General features: G+C 36.7%; 1 protein-coding gene across 3 annotated transcripts in view; it reads right to left on the bottom strand.

The window, feature by feature from the left end:
• The window catches only part of CTNNA2 (catenin alpha 2), a 522,682-nt gene that overhangs the window by 456,542 nt on the left and 40,772 nt on the right, over nucleotides 1–25,368 (bottom strand). For all 3 annotated transcript variants that reach the window (XM_074821833.1, XM_074821829.1, XM_074821830.1), the window contains exon 2: nucleotides 7,930–8,036. In XM_074821833.1, the coding sequence (XP_074677934.1) occupies nucleotides 7,930–8,031 (102 nt within the window). In that variant the 5' untranslated portion in view covers nucleotides 8,032–8,036. The remainder of the gene's footprint in view (nucleotides 1–7,929; nucleotides 8,037–25,368) is intronic.

The following is a 25,368-nucleotide window of genomic DNA, read 5'->3' as shown; positions in this document are numbered from 1 at the left end:
AACAAACCATACCAACGCCTTGCTCACACAATATGTGACTGACATTATTTGTTGTTAATCCACTTGATTCTCATTTGGTGATATTAAAAACATTGTTTTCAAGTTAACCCCTTGTTAAAGCACTCAATTACATTACAGAGATGTCCTAGACTTAGAACCATTCTAGTTATATGAATTATTATATTAGCAGTTATATATGCTGCGATAATTTTGAAGTCTTTTAAGAACTGGAAGAAGTGTGTCAAACACTTTTAGTAAGTATAAGTTTATGATACAAATAAGAATTTGCTTATCAACCAAAATGAAAATCTATTACTTCTTTTGTAACAAGGCCACCAGCTATTAACTACGCAATCATCCTTTAAAACACAAGCTGATATAGCTATCTTGCTTTAATTAGCAGTTGTGACATAAAAGAAAAAGACTGTAATTTGCTAATACATTTCTTGACTGTGAGAATTTTTCGAAGTGACATGTAGCTCACAAGATATGCTGAAAAAAAACAAAACATATAACTGCTTTTCAAGCAAACTGAAAAGAATCAACTAAAAATGCAACCGAAGCCAATTTTCCCTCAAACCTTTAGATGTTCCCTTTCTACAGCAATGACCCTGATTAAATGAACAGGATTGTTAAGAACCTGCTGAGTTGTATGTTTGAGGACAGAAAAAGGCTCAGCTCTGCTTCACTGCATCTTGCTATACATCTTCAAGGACACAAGTAGAAGAAAGATATTACAATAATTATTCATATTAGTTTGATCTTCTTGCTCAGAGTTTGGAAGTCCCAGGCAAGAACACTGTTTTCTGAAAACTCTTCCATAAAACAGCTGTAAGAAAACCGTATGCAAGAAAAGAATATAGTTGGGAAAATGGCTAGCCAAGTTTTAAAACTCTAGGCTGTACTATTTCAGGAGACAGGATGAAGACAGTATCAGGGACTCGCCCAGGCTTCAGCTGTGCAATTGCTTGTACTAATTCTTCCCTGATGAATGCCCTACACTTATAGGAATGATTCATCCAACTCCCTCCTTCCCTGATCTCTCCACCGCAATTCATTCCTTCTTGCAATGGAGACGCAACTGGAAAACCAGTGAAACTTCTCAATGTTTACTCTACTTTGATACTCAGCTATCTGCCTTTTCTTGTCATTGTTTGTATTGCATTTCTTTTCATTCAAGACACTAGTCCCATTCTGATTACACTCTAATCAGCCATGATGGGAGAAACATTTCAGCAGTTCTCTCTCTCCTGAATTTAAAACTCCGGTTCTCTCTGGTATCCCTGCTAGCCAAGCAATGAGGTTTGGGGTTGAGTGGTTATCTTAGTGTGCACACATAAAGCTCTGTTCTACATGGTGTATGTCTTATTGTCATTAGGTACATATTTATTCCCTGTGTCTCTTCTCTTGCTTTGGCTTTGATGACAAGATGTCAGAAGCCTGAACCCAAACAGAGAATCCAACTTCAAGAATACAGATGGCTCTCAATTTGTGAGATCAGCTCTGTAGGTGGGAAAAAGCACCTGTCTTCTGCTCATCTAGTAGTCAAGGCCATGACACAAGGTACACAACTGCATCAGGTCAGCTAGTTTATTTATTCACTGTATTAGCAAAGACACGCAGCAAATTCCTTCTCAGAACTTACTCGTTGCACTTCACTGCTTCATGAGGTCAGACTACCTGTCAGACCACAGAGTCAAAGCAGTAAATGCTCAAGTTAAACTGTGATCAAAATGGTTTTGTCGATACCACATAAAGTCAAAACCACTGTCTGGTAACCCTGAATCACTAAAAATGTGCTAATAATGAACAAGACTGAAGAGTTTCTAAACGGATGAAAAATCTAGCATTGAATACAAAGAATTACACATTAGAGTAGGTTCATTTTAGCCATAAGCTTTTCCAGTCACCATTTACTGCACACCTATGATACTCATACCCATAACTTGCATTTCCAGCTATGATACACCAGTAACAAATTTTCTCACCATCTTTCCATATTGGCTTGTGTGGCAGAAGAGAAGAGAACGTAGCCATGGCATTGCATTGCTCTGAGTTTAATCACCATTATTCCATAAAAACAGAACATGGGAGTAGCAGATGAGACCTAAAGCCCTCCAAGTCTTCATTCTCCCCCAGCAAATGCTAACCTGCATATGCATAAACTCAGAAGTACAACCACATACCTAAACACCTTTAAACAGCAAATAAAATCACTGGGAGGCATAGACTGACAAGGTCCAGACCTTACAGGACACTACATACTATAAATAGTCTACAATTTTCAAGCAAGGGAGAATAAAAATAGAAAAGATGAAATTTAGCTAAAGGTTCTCTTAGCCAGCACAAAAAGTCTCCATACTGAGAAGATCCCAATGAGAGCTGGCAGAGAGGCAAAGATGTTAGTGAATCTGATGACAAAGAAACAGTGATGGCCAGAACAAAGCAAATGTTTCTTGAAGAATCTAATGGATGAAAAAAACATCCCGAAGTAAATAGGCATCTACTAGTTTTTAGTTCAGAAATTATTTCAAGCAATACATAGCATAACGTTGGAGAAAGTAAGGTGGATTCTGTTCCTATTCAATGGAGTAACTTCTTAAATAATGTTTAAACTTCAATTTCAGTTAGAAAAGAAAAATTCCATATTCATTTTCTGATAGGATTCAGCTTCGACTCCCTGACACGAATTGCCATCACCTAATTAGCCCATGCCAGAGAAGACTGATGTGCCATCCAACCTCCTGCACTCCCAGAAACACCACAGACCTGGGAGTGCTGTGATAGAGAGCTTAAACAGAAATTAACTTCACAATTGGGAGAATAGTCTCGTACAAGTAAAAACAATTTAAAACAATATTGACCTTATTGTACGGCTGAATTGAGCTCGAATGATCAAAAAATAAGCCTTTATCATTCATTTTGCATTAGATCCGTCTTGAAGATGGCTTCAGCTGCATTCAGCTATCAAATAGAGAAATTGCTCCAAAATTCTGAGCAATTACTAAACCAAGTGGAACGTGTATCACACATGCAGTGCTCCATTACTAGTTACTCAACTTTTCTCAAAATTGTTACAAAAATGCATACACATTCCCAAACCCTCCAAAAAGAAAGCCATCTGTGTACGTGCATAGGTGTGGTTCAGATGCAGCTCCCTGACAATAGTAAGCAATAATATATTTCCTGGGCATGAGATTTAGGGTTCAAATGCAATAACAACAGAGTTCACTGAATATAAATAATATCCAGTTAACTGGAACGGTTGGGCATATATCTATGTTTCTTATGGCAATATAGAAATTGGACCATTTTCCAAATACACTTCAGAAGGGCTTAGATTGGGCAAAAGCTCATGAGGTATAACATCAGCCATAATTATTATGATTTTCTAAATAAATTGCACTAATTAAAACTATTTGGAATTTTATCTAATGACTTGTTTATTTTATATAGGTACTTAATTTTACTAGGTGATACTATATACAAAAAAAATGCAAAATCACTAATCAATTATTTTTGCCTGCTTTATGACATACTATTGTTTCATTCTAAGCTACTGTAATGGGCATCTTAAATTTACTGGGGGAAAAAACCCCAAAACATGCACTGCAATTCAGAATCATCACAGCAAATCTAGAAGGACAAAAATATGTCATACTGAAGGAAAATACAATCAGTCATGAATCTGCAACAGGAACACTCAGTATTTGTGTTATTGTTAAAATTCTGTAATAATACATAATAGTCCAAAAATTTAAAGATCCTAAAAGGCACAACTGCTCCATTACTCCGATAGAAAGACACATTTATAAAACAGCCACGATTCTATTTAAAATACCTAGGGAAAAGTAACAAGAAGAACCACAGACTGACATTAGAAAATTGAAATCTCATCAAAAGAGCAAATCTTATCTTCAAAGATTATATGAAAAGATGAACGAGTTGTGTATATGTGTTCACACATGAGTATTTTGTTGTTTTTCAAAAAAACATTTTTTTTGAAAATGCTGATTTATGATTGAGTTTTGAGTTTGGTTTTTTTTTCTCTCCTTAACATATATATCTTCTATTCATATTGCTATGTAATTATTACACAAATCCACCAGAAACAAAAAAAACCAGTATTCCCTGAGTCCTTATGGCCAACCTTCACAAGCGCTATTTTTCAGCTACACATAAAATATCATGTAGTGGCAGTTAAGCCTTTCCTAAAAATGTAATTATTTTTTCTTACGAAAACCAACTACAGTCTAACAAATAAAGTTGTAATTCGTTTTGGTTACTATGCATGAAGGCGAGAATAAGAGGCAGTAACCCTTGAGGATATATTTTAGTTATACATTTCCTTGTAAAGATTTCATAGAATTAAAAATCGTAAGATTTACAGTAAAAGGTTAGCTGTTTTGTCAGAAGACCAAACTAACAATAAATAGAATTACCTTATACTTTTAGCTAATTGTGACACTGAAGCCAGAAAAAAGAAACATATTTCAATTACTAATTCAATATTGTTGAGAACAGAAATTCTAATAAATTTTTCCATCATGTGTTTCTTACAAAATTTCAGTAATGGTAATATGATAAAAGACATGTGGCAGGGCGTATCTGTTACTCTTTAAATATGACAACAAGCACTGGGAAAACGGGTACCTCGGCAAGCTCCAATACTCTTACATCTCTGACAGCCAGAGAAAGTTTTAATTAGTTTGCTAGTTCAGGGCTTCCTAGACTAAATGCAATTCTGTCATTTCTAATGCATTCTCATGATCAGCTAATGGATTTTTTTTTTTTTTGTTTTTGCCTCCAGCTCAGACAACCTTCCTGTCTTATAATTTCTCCTAAATCAATTCATAGGTTATCCATATTTTCTCATCTGGAACACTAATGAGCTTGTCTAAAATTCAGTTTTAATGCATCATTCACCTGACTCACTGAGGTGTTCTTTTTCAAATCCACATCACATTCCTGTCTTACTTCCCAAAATTTCAGTAGAAATCAGTGGATGCACCACCATTTGAAAATCTGTCACTCATGTGCCTATATATACACTGAGTTCAGAACCTTACTACACACCCACACACACACAGATACAAAAGGCTTGATTAGCATTTTTTGAGCCCAAAGACTTATGTACAAACATTTCTGTTTTTTCAAGCATTCTCCAAAATCATACACAGCTTGGAGAACAAGAGGATACTCTAAATATTCAAGTCCAAATGCCAAAATAAAACACGAATTTGTCTTGGTGGTGCTAGAAATGACAGAACCAGAATAGTTTTGGCTGTATGGGATCTCGGGATGACACCTACTCCAAACTCCTGGTCAAAGTAGGGCTGCCTTCAAAGTCAGATCAGGTTGCTCAGAACTTGTGCAGCACAGTTCTGTTGCATTTTGTGGCCATTAAATCTCTCTCTTCTATCCAGTGACCTATTTTGAATGACTTATGGAAGAACTTCACATCTCTATGATTTCCATGTTAAGCAGCTCTTATGAATCTACAGTGGACTTCAGAGTTCAAACTGAACAGGAATTAAATATTTATGTATTTATTTGTCAAGATAAACTTTCAAATTATATGTTCTCTTTAGGAAGGAAAGCGTTTTGAAACTTTTTAAGGAGATTCAAATGTTTGCATGTGGAATGTGCACATGGTACCTTGTGGAGGTTGTCACTGCATAGGCAGATTGCAATCTAAGCCCACACAGAGGTAAATGAGATACTATTCTTGACTTGACCAGACCAAATATGCAATTTTAATCAGAAAAAGGAAAAGCCTTTAAACTGGGATGGTCGTTAACTTATCTGAGAAAAACAGAAAGAGCAGCTGAATAACTTAAGCTAAAAATGCACCAGATAAACACAATCTGAAGGTAGCACATTTCCCATCACTTGAAGCTTTCGTGATTACGTTTGTGTGGTTTACAAAAACATGCTGTAGTCAAACATAATTTACTGGATTCAGAGTAGAGCAAAACATGTAAAACTACTTATTTCTCTAATACAAGAAATTAAATTACATGTTCAAAAACGTTTTTTATATGTCTGTACTATCTAGAAACGTATAAAACGAAGACAACAGAATGGAAATATTCATAAATGTTGAATAACATAATAGCCCAACATTTCTCTAGCCCCTCTTGACTGTACTTTATTTTCTCTAGTCTTCTCGACATACTGCTAAAATAGAAATACACTGTTCTTCATCAAAATACAAAGGTAAGGATCTTTGGCACGCTAGTTTCCACCATCGAAAAAATCCATGTCCTGTAGTTCGATTTGTAATTTCTTTATTTATAGTTTTTGAGGTGTGCTATCAAAAACAAATCTAGCTAAACCAAAACTTAACACAAGCAACTTGAGAAACTATGAAACTACAACAGTACTCTCACTTCTTGGATAATGTATTCTCTTTTCTGGGCAAGGTGTTGGAAAATAAAAAAAAGGAAAGGATAACAGGAAATTCACTCACAGAAGACTCAGTAATTTGCTCTTTTCACAGTAGATCACGGTTCACACCACTTTCAGTTCCAATGCCAACACCAGGATCAGAATAACAGAGCTCGTAACCTCGTGTTCAGTTGGCATCAAAATGAATTTGGGATTTTAGTCCGCCTTCCATATCAACAACAAAATCATCAAGATTTATAATGAAAGTTAATTCCCATGTTTTCAACAGCTATTAGAAATGAAACGTGAGTCTGTAAATTTGTGTACATTGTTAGAGTTTCACATCCAAAATAATTTGTAGAAAGAGAAAATCATTTTCTTCAAAAAGAAAGAAGAATAGGTGTAATTTCTTTGAAAGGTGACTCACCGTAAGGAGCATAGGAACCATACAGAGACATCATTTTGGGGGAATTAAAGAACTAGTGATTTATAGTTTATCTCTGTTTTATTCTGAGAACAAAAACATCAAGTCTAGTCTCACACTCAAATGAAGGCCTACATTTCTATCCAGCAGACCAATCTCAAGATCCACGATGTCTACAAGAAAATTGTTAGTTACAGGTGGATGGGACAGATAAGGTTAGCTGGCTTTGATTTTTAATACAATGAGCATTCCTACAAGATAAACTACTTGTGTGAGTATTTTAAATAATGGAGCTACCCATCTTGAAGCTTACTAGGATAAAATTATGTAACCAGCTTCCCATTATTAATGGCAACTCAGGGACAGAAAGGCATCAGGCCACGGACTCAGCAAATCGCACTGACAGTGACAGAACTTTGAAGTCTACTACCATATTTCTCTGGACCACACAGCTCCTGCCCCTGTATATGCACTCACAGCACAGGTACATTTGTACAGACACAGGAAACATGATATGCATAAATATATAAAGATTTTTCTCTGACAATAAAGAAACTGGTCTACCTGATTAAAAGCTAGATAACACTAATATATACATTATACACATTACCTAACATCACTTTCATCTTGCTCTTAGAATATTGGACACATGTTTTCACTTCTATTAGCAAATTTTACTCAGTTGAAAGGTAACTGCTTGAGCATCCACTCCTAATTGATCGCAGCATCAAAGGAAAGAGGTTGGAAGTTTCTTTAATTTGCTTGGTTGGCTTTGCTTGTTTTTAACATGAACCTCTCTTCCATGGTATAATAACAAAACAACAGAATGTACTCAGATCCCTGCCTTAAATTGAATGTTTCATGAATTTCTAAACTGCTTTTACAAGACAAACATAAGTAAATAGTTGTTTCTACTATATTCCCGCTCATACTTTGAGATTATAAATTATTTAGAACAAGAACTTCTAAATATGTTTGAACAGAGCTTTCCACTAGAGATCACGAACAAAAACTATTCAAGTTTTTATTATCAAAGTTTATTAAGGTAATTATGTAAAATGAGTAAATATAGCATCAGGCTAAAGGAAGAAGCAAAGCAAATTGAAGATACTTGCCTGGGTAACGAGTGGCTCCAATAGCCTCTCTACTGTGAGAGTCCTGATTTCCAAACTTTTGGGGTCCCATTTCAAAATGATAGGTGACGTTGCAGAAGTCATACTCCCTAGAACAGACAAAATTACACAACATCCATGAAAATTATTAGTGTAATATCCAACTACTCCATATAATTTATTTAGAGACTAGCATATGTGCTGTTCCCATTCACATATAAAATACTTCTCCATAACCTTACTGGTGTTCCTCTACTCCCCAGAACTCCCAGGTGCACCACTGCCACATCCACTGACTGCTTAAACATTTATAAGCAGAATTTTTTTCTCTCCTATACCCCTTAAGAATAGATACCCTATCATGCAGCATACATGTTATATTGGGTGTACGTAGCAAGGTTTTGGTCATGGGGGGCTGCAAGGTGGGCTCTGTGAGAAGAGGCCAGGGGCTGCCCCCGTGCTGGATGCAGACTGGACCCACCACAGGACACAGCTGAGCCCATCTGCAATGGTGTCACACCTCTGGGAAAACATATTTAAGAAAGGACAAAACGCTGCCTGGCAGTGTGAGGAATGAGGTAAAGAAAGTGTGAGAAACAATCCCACACATGCCAAGGTCAGAGGAGGAGGGGGAGGAGGTGCTCCAGGCACCAGAGCAGAGATTCCACTGCAGCCCCTGGAGAAGACCATGGTGAGGCAGCCCATGGAGGACCACATCGGAGCAGATATTACTGCAGGCCATGAAGGACCCAACACTACAGCAGATAGGTATGTCCTGAAGGAACTCCATCCCATGGAGAGAGCACACAGCAGCAGGTTTATCTTGAAGGACTGCAGTCCACAGAGGGGACCCACACTGGAGCAGGGGAAATGCGTGAGGAAGGAGCAGCAGAGATGAAGTGTTATGAACTGACTGAAACCCCCATTCCCCATCCCCACTGCACCGCTCAGAGCAGGAGAGGCAAGGAAGTAGAAGAGTCAGGAGTGAAGGGGTGAAGTCTGTTTGCCCATGATGGTAACTGGTAAATGATCACCCTCTCTTTGTGTCCACTTACAAGGTTTTCATCCTATTTTTTGCCCCTGTCCGGTTGAGGATGGGCAGTGACAGAGTGGCTTGGTGGGCACTTGGTAGCCAGTAAAGGTCAACCCACCAACACATGGAATACAACCAATTCAAGAAGCCTGTTCAGCTTTTTGAGTAAAACCTCCCCACAGTATTCAGGATTTTGAAATTTTGCACCAAAACCAGTAGTACTCATTTTAAAACAAAAAGGATTTTCCAGACCATCTTAGTCTTAAAAGTTTAAACACGGTGTAAAACAAAGGCAACAGCAAGTTGCTGTCATTTTATTTGCCATTTCAGATTTTCATGAAATTTTCAAGGCAGTTGTCTTCATTTTTGAAATTCCAGATACAGAAAAATCCAGCTGTCAGGTTGTGAGAGACATACAATGCACCCCACTGAGCTGGAAAGTGATATAAGTATTTGCTGACAAGCAATGCCACGCATATACTAACTTGTCCATAAAAAAAAAAAAAAAAAAAAGACACAGAAAATTTCATGCAAAAGATATTCATTTTAGATAATTCTGGTTTAAATATTTCCCTTTATTTTAAAAATAAAACAAAAAATTAGAAGTTCCATATACCTCGATCTCTATGAGAACTCTAGCAGGGAAAGGCAAACCAATAATATCATATTGTACACTGCATAAGTGAGATCCAAATCAAGCCCTCTGTATATAATATCCCAAATGTTTAAAATTGTTTTCTCCAAAAAATTACGTTTAACTGACAAGCTAATTTCAGTAATAAATAAAAAAACAAAACAAAACCAAATCACAATTCAGTGAACAAAAATCAAAAGTTCAGCTATTGGTCCTTGCATAACAATCCACTTAATAAAGCTTAATTCAATCAGGTACGTATTCAGTACTTAGCAACATTATCCAGTATATACAAAACCAGTTCTACTGCTTTATTCAGGAGAATGTCTTGACTAATTACTATCACTCAAAATTAACAGGCTAGTAAGTCTATGCAAAATTTATTCACAGTCTGCAAAAGCTTTTCACTGTGTTACTAGCAGACAACTTAAAATACTTGCTCAAAAAGAGAGGCGTATCAGAACTCCCTAATCAATGCATTTATAAATCACACACATAAAACCAGCCCGCAGCCTCCTCTCATTTGCAAACATTTGGGGGCAGAATTATCTGATAATATCTAGTGTGTGCTAAAATTGCTATTATTCAGTTTCCACTCCTCTGCAAAAAATCATTAGGCTTCATGTTTTACAGTGCCGAAAACACCCATACATGTGATTAAGGAACACTATGAGACAGTTTCTAGTTGCTGTAAACATGGTTAATGTGGGAGCTATCCTCATTTTTCCAACAGACAATGTTTAATTGTCTTTCAGAACCTGTATCTTTTTTATATAAAGATGGTTGCTACTCCAGTTGGCCTCTGTGTTCAAAAAATAAGTTTTAAGTAGACAATTATTCTAGTCAATAATTTATGAGTTATGATATTTTTAAATGTGTCAGATACAGTTTCTTTCTTTCTAATAAGCACACTTTTCCTCGCTATTAATATGGGTACTCACACACCTCTCGTTATAGAAAAATATATTCAAAGCTGTAACATAGTCTAAAGCCTACAAAAGCAAACTAATTTCAGTGAATGGCAATAGTAGGGGTAACACAAAAGATAGCCCGCATGATCAGTTGTTTCAGTCAGACTATGACCTCAGTTTCAACCTTTACTAAGTAATAGAAAAAAAATTTCTTCAAAATTCAATATGAAAGGGTAGGCAATGCTTTCAACTATAAAAAGGATACATACAAGGAGAAGCCTTATTAAAAACCTATAAGAAAGTTTTTCATTTGCAGTAAAATCTACACCACAAAAGCAAGTAAGCAAAATTAAAAAGTCAAATTAGCGCATTTTCCTCGACATTTCTCCAGCTGCTGTCACAACAGCAATTTTAAATGACAAAAGACTAAAAAGAAGTTACCTGCCCAAGTGTATGTATACAAATAGATGCAATAGTTTGTCTTTGACATTTCTACGATGATCTTCCTAGACTGAACAGGTGAATGGGGACTGCTCAGTTGGATAAAGGATGCTAACTGTATCTTATGACTATCTGACCAGGTATTCCCCAAACTATTAGCTTTAAATACTTCACCGAAAACATAAATTGCTTCATAGCTTAGACCTGGCTTGGGGTTGTGCAGTAACTGTGAGGAAGATAACCTGTGTGAGCTAAGGTTAATGGCATCCCATAACAGTTTTCATATAAAGATAAAAGTGTATTATGATAGACAGAAGAAAACAGTAGTAGCTATAAGTAAAAGAAATCTCCTTTCCTATTACTTTCTAGAGAAGACATATCCACTATTTTCTTACATAGCTTAATTTTTTTGCTTTCCCCTGGAGTTTGCAAGTTATTGTCATTTTTTAAATACTCAGAACATACCTGGAAAACAATCCATTCTTTATTCAAAATGTGAAATTAGGTTTCTCATCTGAGTTCCAACCTCTGTAATTTAGAAAAATGTACCGATTGTTCTTTGGGGTAAATCTCACTGAATTAAAATTCACATGCTGTTTTTATGATTGCAGAGTTAAGAAAACATTTTTAGAAGAAAGTTTCAGTGAAACATAATCTTTGTTGCTTATATATATTATCAACTGGCAGACTGTGATTATTAACTCTCAATTTGAAATTTGATATTATTAAATAAGGAAAATACATTAATAGCACTGTAATAATACTGCTAAAGAAGTATACGGATGATTGCAGTCCTAATCCTGAAACTAGCTCCACACTTTTTCACGAATATATTTAAGGATTTCTATTACCTAACTGTGCTTTTTCTTCCTTGAGCATGTGACAAAATATGTATGTCTCTTGTTTCAAGCTTTTAGTTTTTCCTAAATACAACAATACAGAACTGTCTCTACCCAGCCCAGTAACTATCGTTCAATGTGAACATTTGTTTACGCAGTCTGTCTTCAAAGCCTATCTGTAAAGAAAGTAAGTATTCACTTTAGTCAACAAATCATCAGAGTGGATTCCTATATTAGAGCCAAATTCCACGTTAGTGGTATTCTTCATTAACCATAACAGTTGCCAAAAATCTAACCCCACAACCACCATTATCATCAACATTTTCACACAGCAGAATTTTACTTTTTGGGACCTTCTACAAAACTAAACTAATCTGCACGTGAAATTACTTGTTTGTCTATCACACTACAACGTATTGTTTACTTCTACAATAGATCTGCTTTCCTTGTGACTTACACAGATGTGCATCCTGATGGTGCAAAGCTGCTCACAAGTGACAGTGCATCTTATTTCTATGCTGCAACATAAATGTAACAGTAAAAATATTAACTTGACATGACCAAAAGCAAGATTTGATGAAGCAAACTGATAATTTTTTTAGAAATATAAACATTGCCAGACTGGAACAGGCCTCCAGCTGTTAGTCCAATTCACATCTGCAATGCAGAACATTGCAGACATGAAAGAACGATGCTAAACATTTCATAATAAATAAAGGAAAAACCCATTCTACCTGATTCATAGCAAATCTGTAGGATTTATCTGATGGCAATACTAGATTGGCAATACTGGCTGCACGACTCTGTACTTCCAATGGTATATTTTCTACTGGAAGGCAAAAAAGGATCTTCACTGGCAAGAAAGCTGTCCAGCAAGGTAGAAAGTCAGGAAGTGGAGAGGAAGCAAAAGGCAAAATAATAATTTAACTCTCATTTCCAAATACTAAATTTGTAATAGCCCTAATACTTCAAGGGATTTATATGGACTATTAAAAAAAATAAAATTATGCTTTACAAATGATTGTCCCAGCTTGGCTTACAGTCCCTACATCCAGACCAATGGGGCACTTCCACACATGCTTTAAACTGGACTGATCTTCCACAGTGGAGAGGCCAGTTCAGCTCTCCCTGCACATTGCTATCCTTTGCACTTTCTAAGGGTGCTATGAATTCCATCAAGAACATAACCTGGTTGAACACTAACTAACCCTACAGAAGAAAACCAAGTTTTCAGTTTCCTGCCTGACTTTGGAGCCACATGCGTGACAGCACCAGTAACAAGTAAATCTCCAAATATTCAGCAGCAGCACGGACAGAAACTTGTTTAAGATGACTGAGAAAGTGAACGACAGACAGCCTGCGCTTTCTTGGTTTGCATCCTTAGATTGAGAACCATGTCAAAACAAACACCTCTCTACACAGAGACAGACTTATGTGAAGAATATGGAATTCCTTACAGCAGGATACACAATCTCTCGAGACAGATACAGGAAAATTCTGACTGACTTCACAGATGCATTTATATGCTTCACTGGGAGCTAGAAATCTAAATACTTGAATGGTTTTACCCTTGAGTATGCCTACAGAGTATAACAGCGTGACATTAGAGATGCACAAGCTGGCTCTGAATTACCTCATATGGGTACAGAGTAGGCTGAAGCACACAACAAACCAGCTCAGACATTAGAAATACTAGCAGCGCACCCAGTCCTAGAAACCCCACCACTGGGCTGATCTGGCTGGCAGAGGACTGCACTGATACCTGGTGGTATATATAGCTGAGATTCTGCTGTTACCTTACATTTATCTTCAATATTGAGTAATGCAGAGGTACTTGTGACCTGAGTAAAGTGCTGTTGCAAGAGCTCTGACACTCAAGGGAGCCTGGTTTCCAACGCTATTCTCAATCCATTTGCCCACGATCAGTCTCTACTAATACAAGTATACAAGTAGAGACAGAAGGACAGAGAGAAGAATGAGCGCATAACAATTGCAAAAAAGGGAAATAAAGAGAAAATGGTAAGAGGATGGAGAGTAACAATAAGAAGTAAAAAAATCAATGAAAAAAAGGAATAAAAACATCCATTTCTACAGATAAAAGAGCCTATCATTAGTCAATGACAGCCCGGTACAGCCTCCAGCAGATCAGGCTGAAACAACCAGAGTTGACATGGGCAGTTCCCATCATCTTTCCTAATAAAAAGAGAAAGATGAAAGAAAGATTTAAAAAAAAAAAAAAAAAAAAAAAAGATGGAGCAGGATGGTTTGAAGGAATATCTGTCTCCACATGTTCAAACAAGTTTTTGACATAATTGTTTATTTTGTTTTACCAATGTGACTCTTCTCTCTTCTTTCCTAAAACTTCGGCAGTTAAAAATAAGCCAAAATAAACCTTTAGGCCCCACTCCCAAGCTTAACCACGCAGAGAATTTTTAATTTGAGCTTTTCTAAGCTCTCGACTTCCTTTTGGATTCACAGCCCTCTCCCCTTCTACTAACCCTCCACCTCCACGTTGGATTGAGATTCTGGTATGGCCTCAACAAAACAAAGTTCTTAAATGGAAGCAGTGGATTTTGCAAACTCAGACTTCTAGCCAATAAACCATTAAGTAAGGAGGAAAAAGGCCTTGACAAGGGGAGGATTACCTTGGTAACAAAGACAGTGGGACTGTGACCATGCAGTGCCCTGACCCAGAAACAGGAAAGCTATAAAAAGGCAGTGGCTGAGTCATTCACACTTTTCAGTCACATTAACCAGCTCAGTCTTGGAGGTAACTGCCTACACCAAGACCTGACTGAGCCGGAAGGGCAGATTGCCTTCAGAAATCAAAGAGGCCAGGAAGAACTCACAGGAAAGGTGCAAACTGCAGTGTAAGGGTCAGCTTAACAGAAAGGTTCCACCTACACCCACCCGCATGACCTGCTTCCTCTTCTGCTTTAACTAAAAGCAGTGATAATATGCTTCAAAATTCTGTGCAAAGCCTGTGTGCAATGTCCAATTTTTTTATAGCTACTATATGGCTTAGAAAAATAATTCTACTTTAAAGGCTCACACATCTACAGCTACGGACTGACTATCTGTTTGGACGCTCACATCAGTATTACCTGAGTTGCTCAGGAGGAACGTGGTACCACAATGTGCCAGTGGTTGTACAAACCTACATCCCATTTGGTCCAGAACATCTTTGAGCTGCATCCAGTCCATCAGAGGCCCACTTCAGAAGGTTTAGACAAACTATAATATGAATCTGAGGGCAATCTGTGGACACTGGGACAAGAAGCTGGGCTATGAATTCAGCTCTCAGGTGGAGTTTACTATGCAGAAGATCCTCACTCTAGGAGGATGTTAGATACAATAACCCAATTCTTAAAACACCTAAAAATCTAATGATAGGTTCTCCATGACTAACCTGGTGAGGGCTATCAGTAGGAAGGATGAAAACTAGGGGAAGATTCACACTTGTTGGCTCTAACAAACATTACGAGTAAAATTGCTTGATGTAAAAGGTAATTTACTCCAAGATGAGCAAGCAATGAAAAATCTTGAAAACTGTTTTAAACAGCCATACATAGAATTCCTATATTCAAATACTTTATCTTGCATTATTCATAAGAACTTGCTTTTGTCAACTAAATAACTTTTACTGTCAAGCTAGGGGATTTTCTTAAAATGCTTAGTGAAATTGAAGATTTTAAGGAACCTATACCAAAAGGGAGCCCAAGCTGCAGCAAAAGATTGCCAAGTCACTTCTGTACAACCAAAGATTTTTTCCACAAATCGCTCTGTATTCACACAGCTCTTCAGTACCTCCCAATAAAAGTCTTCTCACAGAGTTCTGGACGTGATCAAAGCCTCTGAGCTCACTGCTGCTGGGATGCTGGTTCACGTAGGGTCATACTGCAAGCCCAGGAAAACCAAATGATTTTAAATCAGGTCCTTGGTGCAGATCCTGTGCTCTGCATTCTCCCTCCATCATATTTCCCACCAAATGACAGCAAATTTCTACAAATAGTAAAATAATACCTGTATAAGACATTTACGTTACTGTAAGTATGACCAATTTACATAAATGTCCCTCTTTTTTAAAAATAAAACCATAGCTTTTCAAAATTTACAGCAAGTTCTGTTTCTTCTTAAGGAAACATCAATCTCATGTCTTGCAGGAAAAAAAAAAAATCAACTTTTATACACTAAATCTATTTAACCTCGTTCTATTTTTATCCACTGTATTAAACTGTCATTAGTAATACCAGCTTACATTTCACAAGAGCAGAGAAGTACTACGCATCTTTGGTTTAAACTGATGCATGTTTGCTCCCCTTGCGACACAGAATTTGTACTTCAAATTCCAGTAGTTCTTCAAAGAAAGTTCTTGAACTTGGCTCTAACCATGACTTTGCAAGCTTCTGCATGTAGGGGTCATCCTTTCACTGAAAGTATCCTAGTCACAATTCCACATACTTGGAAACTACAATTAATATTACCTCTATTTCCCTGCAGATTTTCTTCATTTCTCTGAAAGTGAACTCTTTATTCCACAAGATCAACAATTGCTACCTTCAAATGAAACAATTTACTTTTTTTTTTTTTCCTATGGAGATTCAAACCTTCGGGTTTTTTTGCATTTTTTTGGTTTGGTTGGCTTTTTAAGGAGACTATTTCTCTGCTAGTTTCACTACAATAGCAATACTGCTAGTATCATCTCTACCCGTCTTTCTCCTTCATTAAGTTTTAAATTACCTATTAATTATTTTAATTAAGATTTTTTTGCTCTTGTTCCTACAGTTGCAACATTGTTTTCCTGCACTGAACAGAATCTTTTGGTTATCTGAACTACAGATACCACCAGCCCAAAGCTTGTACAATTTCACTGTGACATACTGAATGACAACAGTCTCTCCTTGCCCTTGTAAAGCCTACGAACTTCCCTACTATGGAGAAGGAGCTGTTCCATTTTCCAACTCCACAATTAACACATTAAACAGGATTGTTTTCAAACAAAGCCCTGTGGGAGCACAGTCAACATTTTCCTCGGCAATTAATATTAAGGACCATTAATAACTCTTCTGAACATTGCCACCAACTTCTAGATGCACACATTGTCTTGTTGCTGGTACCTACATTTGTCAATCTGTTCGTCAATTGCCTCTGAGAAATTCCTAAAAAGCTTGGAGAAATTTATCATCTAACGTTCTGTTCATTAAATTTGCTCTATTTTTAAATATGTTAAAGAAAGTTGCTCTATGCCTAGTAAACCCATTCAGAATAGGCCTCATAGGCTGATAGAAGCCACATGTTCCATTCCATAATCATTTACCACTGTTCCACTAATTCAAAAAGAGGACAAAGTAAAATCTGTAAAGATGGAAATAAATTTTCAGAATAAGAACTAAATTCTGCTTGATTTCTTATTACTGAAACTTTTCCTGATGTTATTCTTATGCTGATGAATGTTTTAAATAAAGCACAATGCATAGATAGCCATCCGTGATGACATCCAAAAACTTTTATCTTCCCCAGCTGTGTGTTTGCAGGATTTGCTGTAGTTTCATTAGTTCGGAAATACTGAAATACAACGCGGCATAAGAATCACATCACCATTATATTCTCAAATGAATTAATTTAGTTAAAGATAATAAATGTCTGTGTTTTCTATTCAGAACAGTCTTTTATTCAAAAAGTAATGCAGACAATCACAGAACACAAAATTTCTAATGTAAAAGATGGCATCCCAAGCCATAACAGTGCAGATAACATGCTTAATGAAAACAACTTTTAAAAAAAAAAAAAAAACACACAAAAAAACCAAGAAAACCCCAACAAACAAGTAGATGTTTCTCCCCAAACCTACACACAGCATTGGAAAAATGTAATGTAAAGAGAGAGACCAGACCTCCTAACACCTGTCCTCTTGCTTTAATCTATTATAAGTTTGGACTAATTTTGATTTTTCCTTATTTTTCCTTAATATGTGCAGTACTGAAGACATTCCAGAAAAGTATGAGAAAAACTTGTGCCTTTTCTTAAAATTTGAAAACAGAATGATCTCAGAGTAAGGCTGTCAATTCAACATTAACCTACCACAAAACAATGGGAAAAGTAGGCACTTGAATCTCTTAACAAAGTATTACACAGGGGTTACAAAATTACTGTTGGTATCATAGATTTATAGATTTTTAATTACGAGAACTTCAGAGATCATAAAAATTAAAAATTTTTGTAACAAACTCCTCAATCGAGGCCAAGGTATACTAAAATTCAGTGAGTGAAAGCTGAAATTAAGCAAGTTCTTAATAGAAATAAACAGCTTTTAAAATGTTTTAAATAGGAAAAATATTTACGGGGAACAATTTACAAGAACCTGACATGGATTTTCCATCACTGCTTATTTATAATTCAGAGCTTCACTGCCTCAGAGGTAAGGATTATTTCAGACAGGACTGACTTCATTAAAAGATACGGTGCATGTTATGCAGGTGATTACACTAATCGCATCTCTTTCTTCTAGTATGCCATTGCGTCAGTGAATGAAAACACACTGCTTAGAGTTTTGTAGAGGGAATGCTTGGTTCAATCAAAATATAAAACCATTTCTGCATTGCACCTGGAGAATCCTGCTACTTAACCTCAAAAGCAGCACAAGACATAAAAAAAACTCGACAAAACAAAAGCAAAGGATGGGATCTGGCTTCATTTCAGAAAATTTTGCACAGCCCTGTGAACATTTTGAAGGTCACCCAAAAAATAACCAGGCTTCCAGAGAACCTGATTCACACGTTCCAGCAACAACTAAATTCAGCTTTTATCAAACTGGATTCCAGAACCCTTGAACTCTAGCAGTGAACACTGTATACAATCTACAACACTACTTTCCATTAAGATAAGAAGCATATAGATTTAAGAGTTCCTGCTAATTACTAGTGTGCCAGTATGGGTCAGATAGGCCAGTGACATCTGAATTTATGTTCCATGGCAACATAATTCATATGGCTGAAAGCCACTGGCACAGACTGGTACAATCTACTATTTCTTTAAAACTACCCATAAAATACAGAAAATTATTTGATATGAAGAATGAACACATTGGGGTTTATCTGTTTTAAGCAATGTTTCTCCAGGTTTAGCTAAAGGGATTATTATCTACAGAAGCAAGAGATGTAAGGATAACAATCTAGTTACAACATTTATATTATACATACAGAGCAGTAGCATAAAAAGTTACTATCATTGTAGCTAATTTCCTAACCATACCACTATTTTAAAGTTTCACCCTTGACATCTTATTATGAAAAAAGCCAGTTTTGAAGACAGCAAATTTATTTCATTTGGCTCACATCCATGTCTTTAATAACTTCAGTGTATGTTGCCAGCCATCACAATGATGCATGAACGTTCTTGGGTTTTATTAGGGTCCTCATAGTAGAATTAAAGAATGGTATGTTCATTCTTTAAGCCTGCATAGTTTTTTGGTTTGTATATTGTATTTAGCTATCTAGTCGATAGGTGACTCTTCTGCCCCCACTAATCCATAGCATCTATCACTTTTGCTGCCACATACAAAGCACTCTAAGCTTGTCCCTTGTGGCTATTTTTTTGTTGTTCGGTTGGTTTTTACTACAAGCTTACATCCCACTCTTTAAATTCCCTATTTGTTTTCACATAATTCTACTATGCCCTACTATTTTTTTTAAATAATTCTTATCACTGCAGCTTCAGTTTTCTAAAGTCTGAGAGCAGACTAGATGTGGCTGCTTCTAGTCTGCTCAGAAACTCTGATAATACTCCAGTTTGCAACATGATATCTACTGTATTATCATCAGTCCATATTTTTTGCTTTCTATGTAGTACTCATAACTAAATGGTTTTTTCCTCACCCCATCCATGAAGGAACCAGTCATCTCAAGGACAAATGAGAGTCTACTACTTCTATTATTTCCCTATTCATACATTTCATAACTTATTCATTCCTTTCTGTCTGAGATGTAATTGTGTTGTCCTCTTAGCATTAATTTGGAGTCTAAGCCAACATTACCTGCAACACCTGCAGAACATAAATGGCCTTTCAATAATATTGTGCTTTTTAAAGGCCCAGAATAGTATTTTCAAAAACAATTATTTCCTCAGACTTGTGTTATTAACCAATATCTGCAATATGAAAAAAAAACAAAACAAAACAAAAAAAAAACCAACAACAAACAAACCACACACATATAGTAGCAAACAAAATTTGCAATATTCTGGTTTTCATCATTCCATTGTCATACATATGAACATATTATGTATACTAGTTAGAACTTCTACAGTCACTGTTCTAGAAATCTTTAGAAAAATCTTGTTTTAAAATCAGCTGCTGCTATCTATGATATCGCCACAAGTAAACACAAGACAGTTCCAATAAAATTAGTGGCCAGTCTAGACTACATCTCCAGTTGCTAACAGATTGAGAGAATTTCTCAGCTTCATCACGATGACTGTAATTAGGCCCTACATCAACCACTACTTTAAGCCAGATCTACTTGTAGCTTTTCTTTCAATTAGGTGAACCAAAAATACTGCAAGGGCTTTGAATTAGTAAAACTAGATTTTATTAGAACACAGTTTGGCTATTACAAAAAAAGAAAATTCAGGAAAAGAGAATCAAAATGAAAGGAATTTATGAACAATTGTATCTCCTTTCTGCTGTGTCCTTCCAGCGTAGATCTTTTCCTTTGGTCTTGCTCTCAGGTCTAGCACTTTGTGGAGGCTTGTTGGGTAGCAACATATTTTACTATGTCTTTGACAGCCTGAAAAAGTCCATTTCCAACACTGTTATAACACATCTTCTTGGGTGTCTATTTATTACTTCTTAGAGAAGGCATCAGGTTTCTGGTAATGCTACAGGTTCCAGACTTGCTTCTGTATCTCACGGTGCCTTCCTGACCCACTATACTTTTACAATTCAAACAAACTATAGATAGTCCAAGCTTTGTTATTTTTCCTTTATTTTTATATCCTTTCCCTCTACTCTTATGTTTCTGAGAAACCTAGTTACTGACAATAAATTAACGGATGTTAGGACTGAATATAACAATTCGTAAAGTGCAAAATGCTAACCCACATAAACTGATCATTCAGCCATTTCTCCCTTTTTCTTTCCTTCCAACCCACCAAGAACCACAGAGCAGAATTGCTTTGAAGTTCTTAAAATAGCTATGAAAAAGACAGATGAAATTTAACTTTCATAAATGTAAAGTGATAAAAAGCAGGAAAAAGGACCAGGATCCTGATTACATACATAATGATGGACTCTGAATTGGTTATTAATACCCAGGAATGCAATCTGTGAATTATAGTAGCTTTATATAAGTGCCAGCTTAACACAGAGTAGTAACCAAAAATAAAGTGAGGAATTATTCGGAAAGGGAAAGAGAACAAAACAGAAAACACCATTATGCCATTATAAATCCTTATCATGAATACTATTTGGCCATCACTTTTCTGCAAAGAATATTGCAGAACTGAGGAAAACATTGGCAACAAGGATGACCAAGGACTTCAAGGAATAACTAAATAGATTAAAAATCTTCATTATGCAGAAGAAAAGACTGAGGGGGAATACAATGTAGTCAACAAAACCTGACGTATCATGGATAAAGTGAAACAATCTTTTGCTTTTGTCTTTTTCAATTAAAAAAAAAAAGAAAGTGTCAAATAAAAAACCTACATGTTAAGTTAGCAGCAAAGATTTTGGAACTCCTTGTCACAGGGTACTACAGATGATAGAAGTTTACATCAGCTCGTAAATTAATTTGATATGTTCATGAAAGGGAAAGGAAGGGAAAAAACCCACAGAACCAAACTAACCCTAACAGATTGACCTGAAGCCCCTGAGCAGCAGGCTGTCTGAGGTTTGGAGAGTAGTCTGGCAAAGTGTAATAAAACCTTGGGTCAACTTTTTGGAGTGAGATAAATCTACTCCCTTTCCTCTTCTTGTGTGACAAAATGACCAGGGCACATGGTGCCAAGCTATTACAGCAGAAATAGCTTTGCCCTGAGAAGGCAGATCAGGAATCGAGTAACCCAGTAGACAGTGAGGGTAAACACAGAGATGACAGTTCCGATTTGCATTTCAAGCATGAGCAGCTTCATTTACTAAAAGAGGAGCATAAAGGAATCATTCAGCTTAGCACACAAGCACTGAAGAAAATTACTTCATATCATAGATCTACAATGTTCCTAGAAGTGAGGAATCTGTACTGAGAATGACAGGCACAGAGGATAACTCAAGTGTTGAACTGGTGGTGACACTTTCTTTTCGGTATCGAAAAGGCAGCGAGTGATACAGTGGTACTGCTTTGAATTCCTCTCACACCACTAGAAGTCAAGAGGGAGGTTCAGACAACACTCTATGGGCTATTGGTGCCAAAAGAGATAGAAAAAACATCAGAGACAACATATATGTAAAGCATGCAGATGTATACATGACCTATTTATTACACAAACAAGGTCTCTTTTCTTTGCCCTGCCCATAGAGGTAACACAAGTCCTATTCTCTCCCCTGTGCCTCGTTTCAGAAACAAAATATAAAGGCCACTTTGTTAGTCCGTTTCAGGTTGAGCAGCTCCTTACCATCATTTTAGTTTGACAGTAAAATGTCATATTTGATAAAATATTCACATTTTTTTCCTGCACTTTTTCCCTTCTCTAGTCCCAGCTTTTAAAAGACTCTCAATAGTTCACACATTCTCAAAAGAAGCAATATAGGTTTAAATCCTCTATACTACCTTTATTCCATGATGATCTTGCACAGTTACTTAATGGTATAGTAGCTAATGAGAAAATTCAAAAGAAAGTGAACTCATTTCAAGAAATAGGTTTCTATTAAACAGCATTTAATTACTTCCTCAGATCACAGAAAGGAACTCAAACACTCATATCAGCAATTAAATTTTTTTAACATAGTAATGAAAAACCCTTCTGAAACCAGATATTATTAAGAAAATACTTTCCTTTTGAAACTTTCTTTTTCATTTCTGTGTGTCATAGACAGAAAAGTATCCCACTACAATATTTGAAAATAATATAATAGTACTGTTTAATATCTTCGTCAATGACATGGACAGTGGGATCGAGTGCACCCTCAGCAAGTTTGCAGCTGACACCAAGGTGTGTGGTGCAGTTGACACTCCTGAGGGACGGGATGTGCCATCCAGAGGGACCTGGACAAGTTCGAGAAGTGGGCCCATGTGAACCTCATGAGGTTCAACAAGGTCAAGTGCAAGGTCCTGCACATGGGTCTGGGCAACCTCCGGTATCAATACAAGATGGAGGATGAAGGGATTGAGAGCAGCCCTGCAGAGAAGGACTTCGGGGTAATGGTGGGTGAAAAGCTGGACATGAGTCACCAATGTGCGCTCACAGCCCAGAAAGCCAACCGTGTCTTGGGCCGCATCAAGAGCGGTGTGGCCAGCAGGTTGAGGGAGGGGATTCTTCCCCTCTGTTTTGCTCTCATCAGACCCCCCTGCAGTGCTGGGTCCAGCTCTGGGGCACCAACATCAGAAGGACACGGACCTGCTCGAGCGGGGCCAGAGGAGGCCACGAAGATGCTTGGGGGGCTGGAGCAGCTCCCCTGTGAGGACAGGCTGAGAGAGTTGGGGGGGTTCAGCTGGAGAAGAGAAGGCTCCGGGGAGACCTTAGAGCAGCCTCCCAGGACTTAAAGGGGGCTTATAAGAAAGATGGGGATAAACTTTTTAGCTGGGCCTGTTGCGATAGGACAAAGGGTAATGGTTTTAAACTCAAATGTAAGGCAGAAATTTTTTACCAAGAGACACTGGAACAGGTTGCCCAGATACATTGTGGATGGCTCTTTCCCGAAACCATTCAAGGCCAGGTTAGATTGGGCTCTGAGAGACCTCTCTAGTTGAAGATGTCCCTGCTCATTGCAGGGGGGGTGGACTAGATGACCTTTAAAGGTCCCTTCCAATCCAAACTATTCTATGAATCTATAATCTAACAAATCAAAATAGATGCCTTAGCAATAAATATTCCACTTCATTTCTGGATGAGTCTTGCGATTATCTTTCATTTGTCATCAACAATAATGTCAGTGTAGAAGACATTGCTTTTCTCCAAATACTAAATTATTATCAAATTAACCCCCAATCTCTTTTTAATAAACTGTTTCAAAAGTATATGTCATTTTTTTCTACAATTTAAAAACTCCCAACATATAAAACACACTATAATCAAAAATACATCAATAAACTACTACTGTTCTATTTTTTCCAGCACAAAAAAAAAAAATAATTCTTACAGTGGGGGAAAAATAAGTTATCTATGAGATCATATTATGAAACCCTATCAAATTATCCCCAGCTTTCCTGTTTTTATTTTCTTTCAATCTGTTAAAGTGCTTACCTGTTTAATTGCTACTAAGAAAAAACCAGCTTGTGCAATGCCCAGATAAGTTACCAACTCCAGCTTTGATACAAAAAGGACTGTAGCATAAATGCCAGAAAAATTACAACAAAAGAAATCCTTCCATTCATTTCTTTTTATTTACCTCTTTTGTTATCTCTCCCTTAAGTTACCTCTAGAGACAGCATCTGTGACATTAAAACTTTCCAGGAGCAGTAGCATCAGAAATTCACTGATTAACCCATTACTGATTAACCCATTTTGTTCTCTACAATGTTCTACTAGAACCACTTCTTCAGCTTCCCCTAGAAGTTCATTGCAAATTTGAAATATTGAACTTTCCATAACTTTGAAATTCCATGTTGTAGAAGAGCTAGACATGAATTTGGGAACATCACCATGCAGTTGGCGTCATAAGGAAACTTTTGACCAAGGATGCAATTTTGGGAGGAAAAAATTAGTTCTACATAGTTTCACTAGTTTATTGCAAGTAAGCAAAGTCAATTAAAATATTAACTAAAGATAAATTTTAGCTATTCAAGCCTTGCAATAATATAATACATCGCAACAAAGAACACGTTTAATCAAATCCATAAATGAATCTAACCTATTAACATACGCAAAATTCAAGCCACGTTATACAGTATCATACTGAATGATACAAAATGCTAATCCCAGAAAACTACCATTATCTTACCTATCTCTACATAGAAAAATTTGGTTACAGAAACACAGATTTGAAATCTATACCTACATGGGGTAATTTAAAGTAGTATTTGCTAAAAATTAAAAGACTGGAAACAAGATTTATGGGCCAGAGGCTTTTACCAGGAATAATGTAGTAATACATATGTGTGCATTATTTTGAGTTAGACAACTCAACTTACTTATTGTTTTTCCTACCAAAGTAAAAATTACAAAGAGGAAAAGCTTAACATTTTATTTCTATTACCACTGAGATATCCCATTCAAAGCCTGAGTTTAAGAAGATCAAATAATGCCATCATGGTAAATATCCCACATTATCAGACATCTTGATAGCACTTATTTGGGAAGGCCAGCAGAATTTATGACATGTCCTAGTCTTTCCTCTCATTTGTACTCATCTCAGGACAAAAGCAGTGTTGCCTCTGAGAATATGATGGCCTAAAGGGAACAGACATTCAGCATTCATCTTCATTTTTATAG

This window comes from Strix aluco, chromosome 4 (genome assembly GCF_031877795.1).
Source record: "Strix aluco isolate bStrAlu1 chromosome 4, bStrAlu1.hap1, whole genome shotgun sequence".
Classification (NCBI taxonomy): Eukaryota; Metazoa; Chordata; class Aves; order Strigiformes; family Strigidae; genus Strix; species Strix aluco.
The sequence above is the reverse complement of the archived record's forward strand: the minus strand, read 5'-3'. Positions and strand labels throughout refer to the sequence as shown.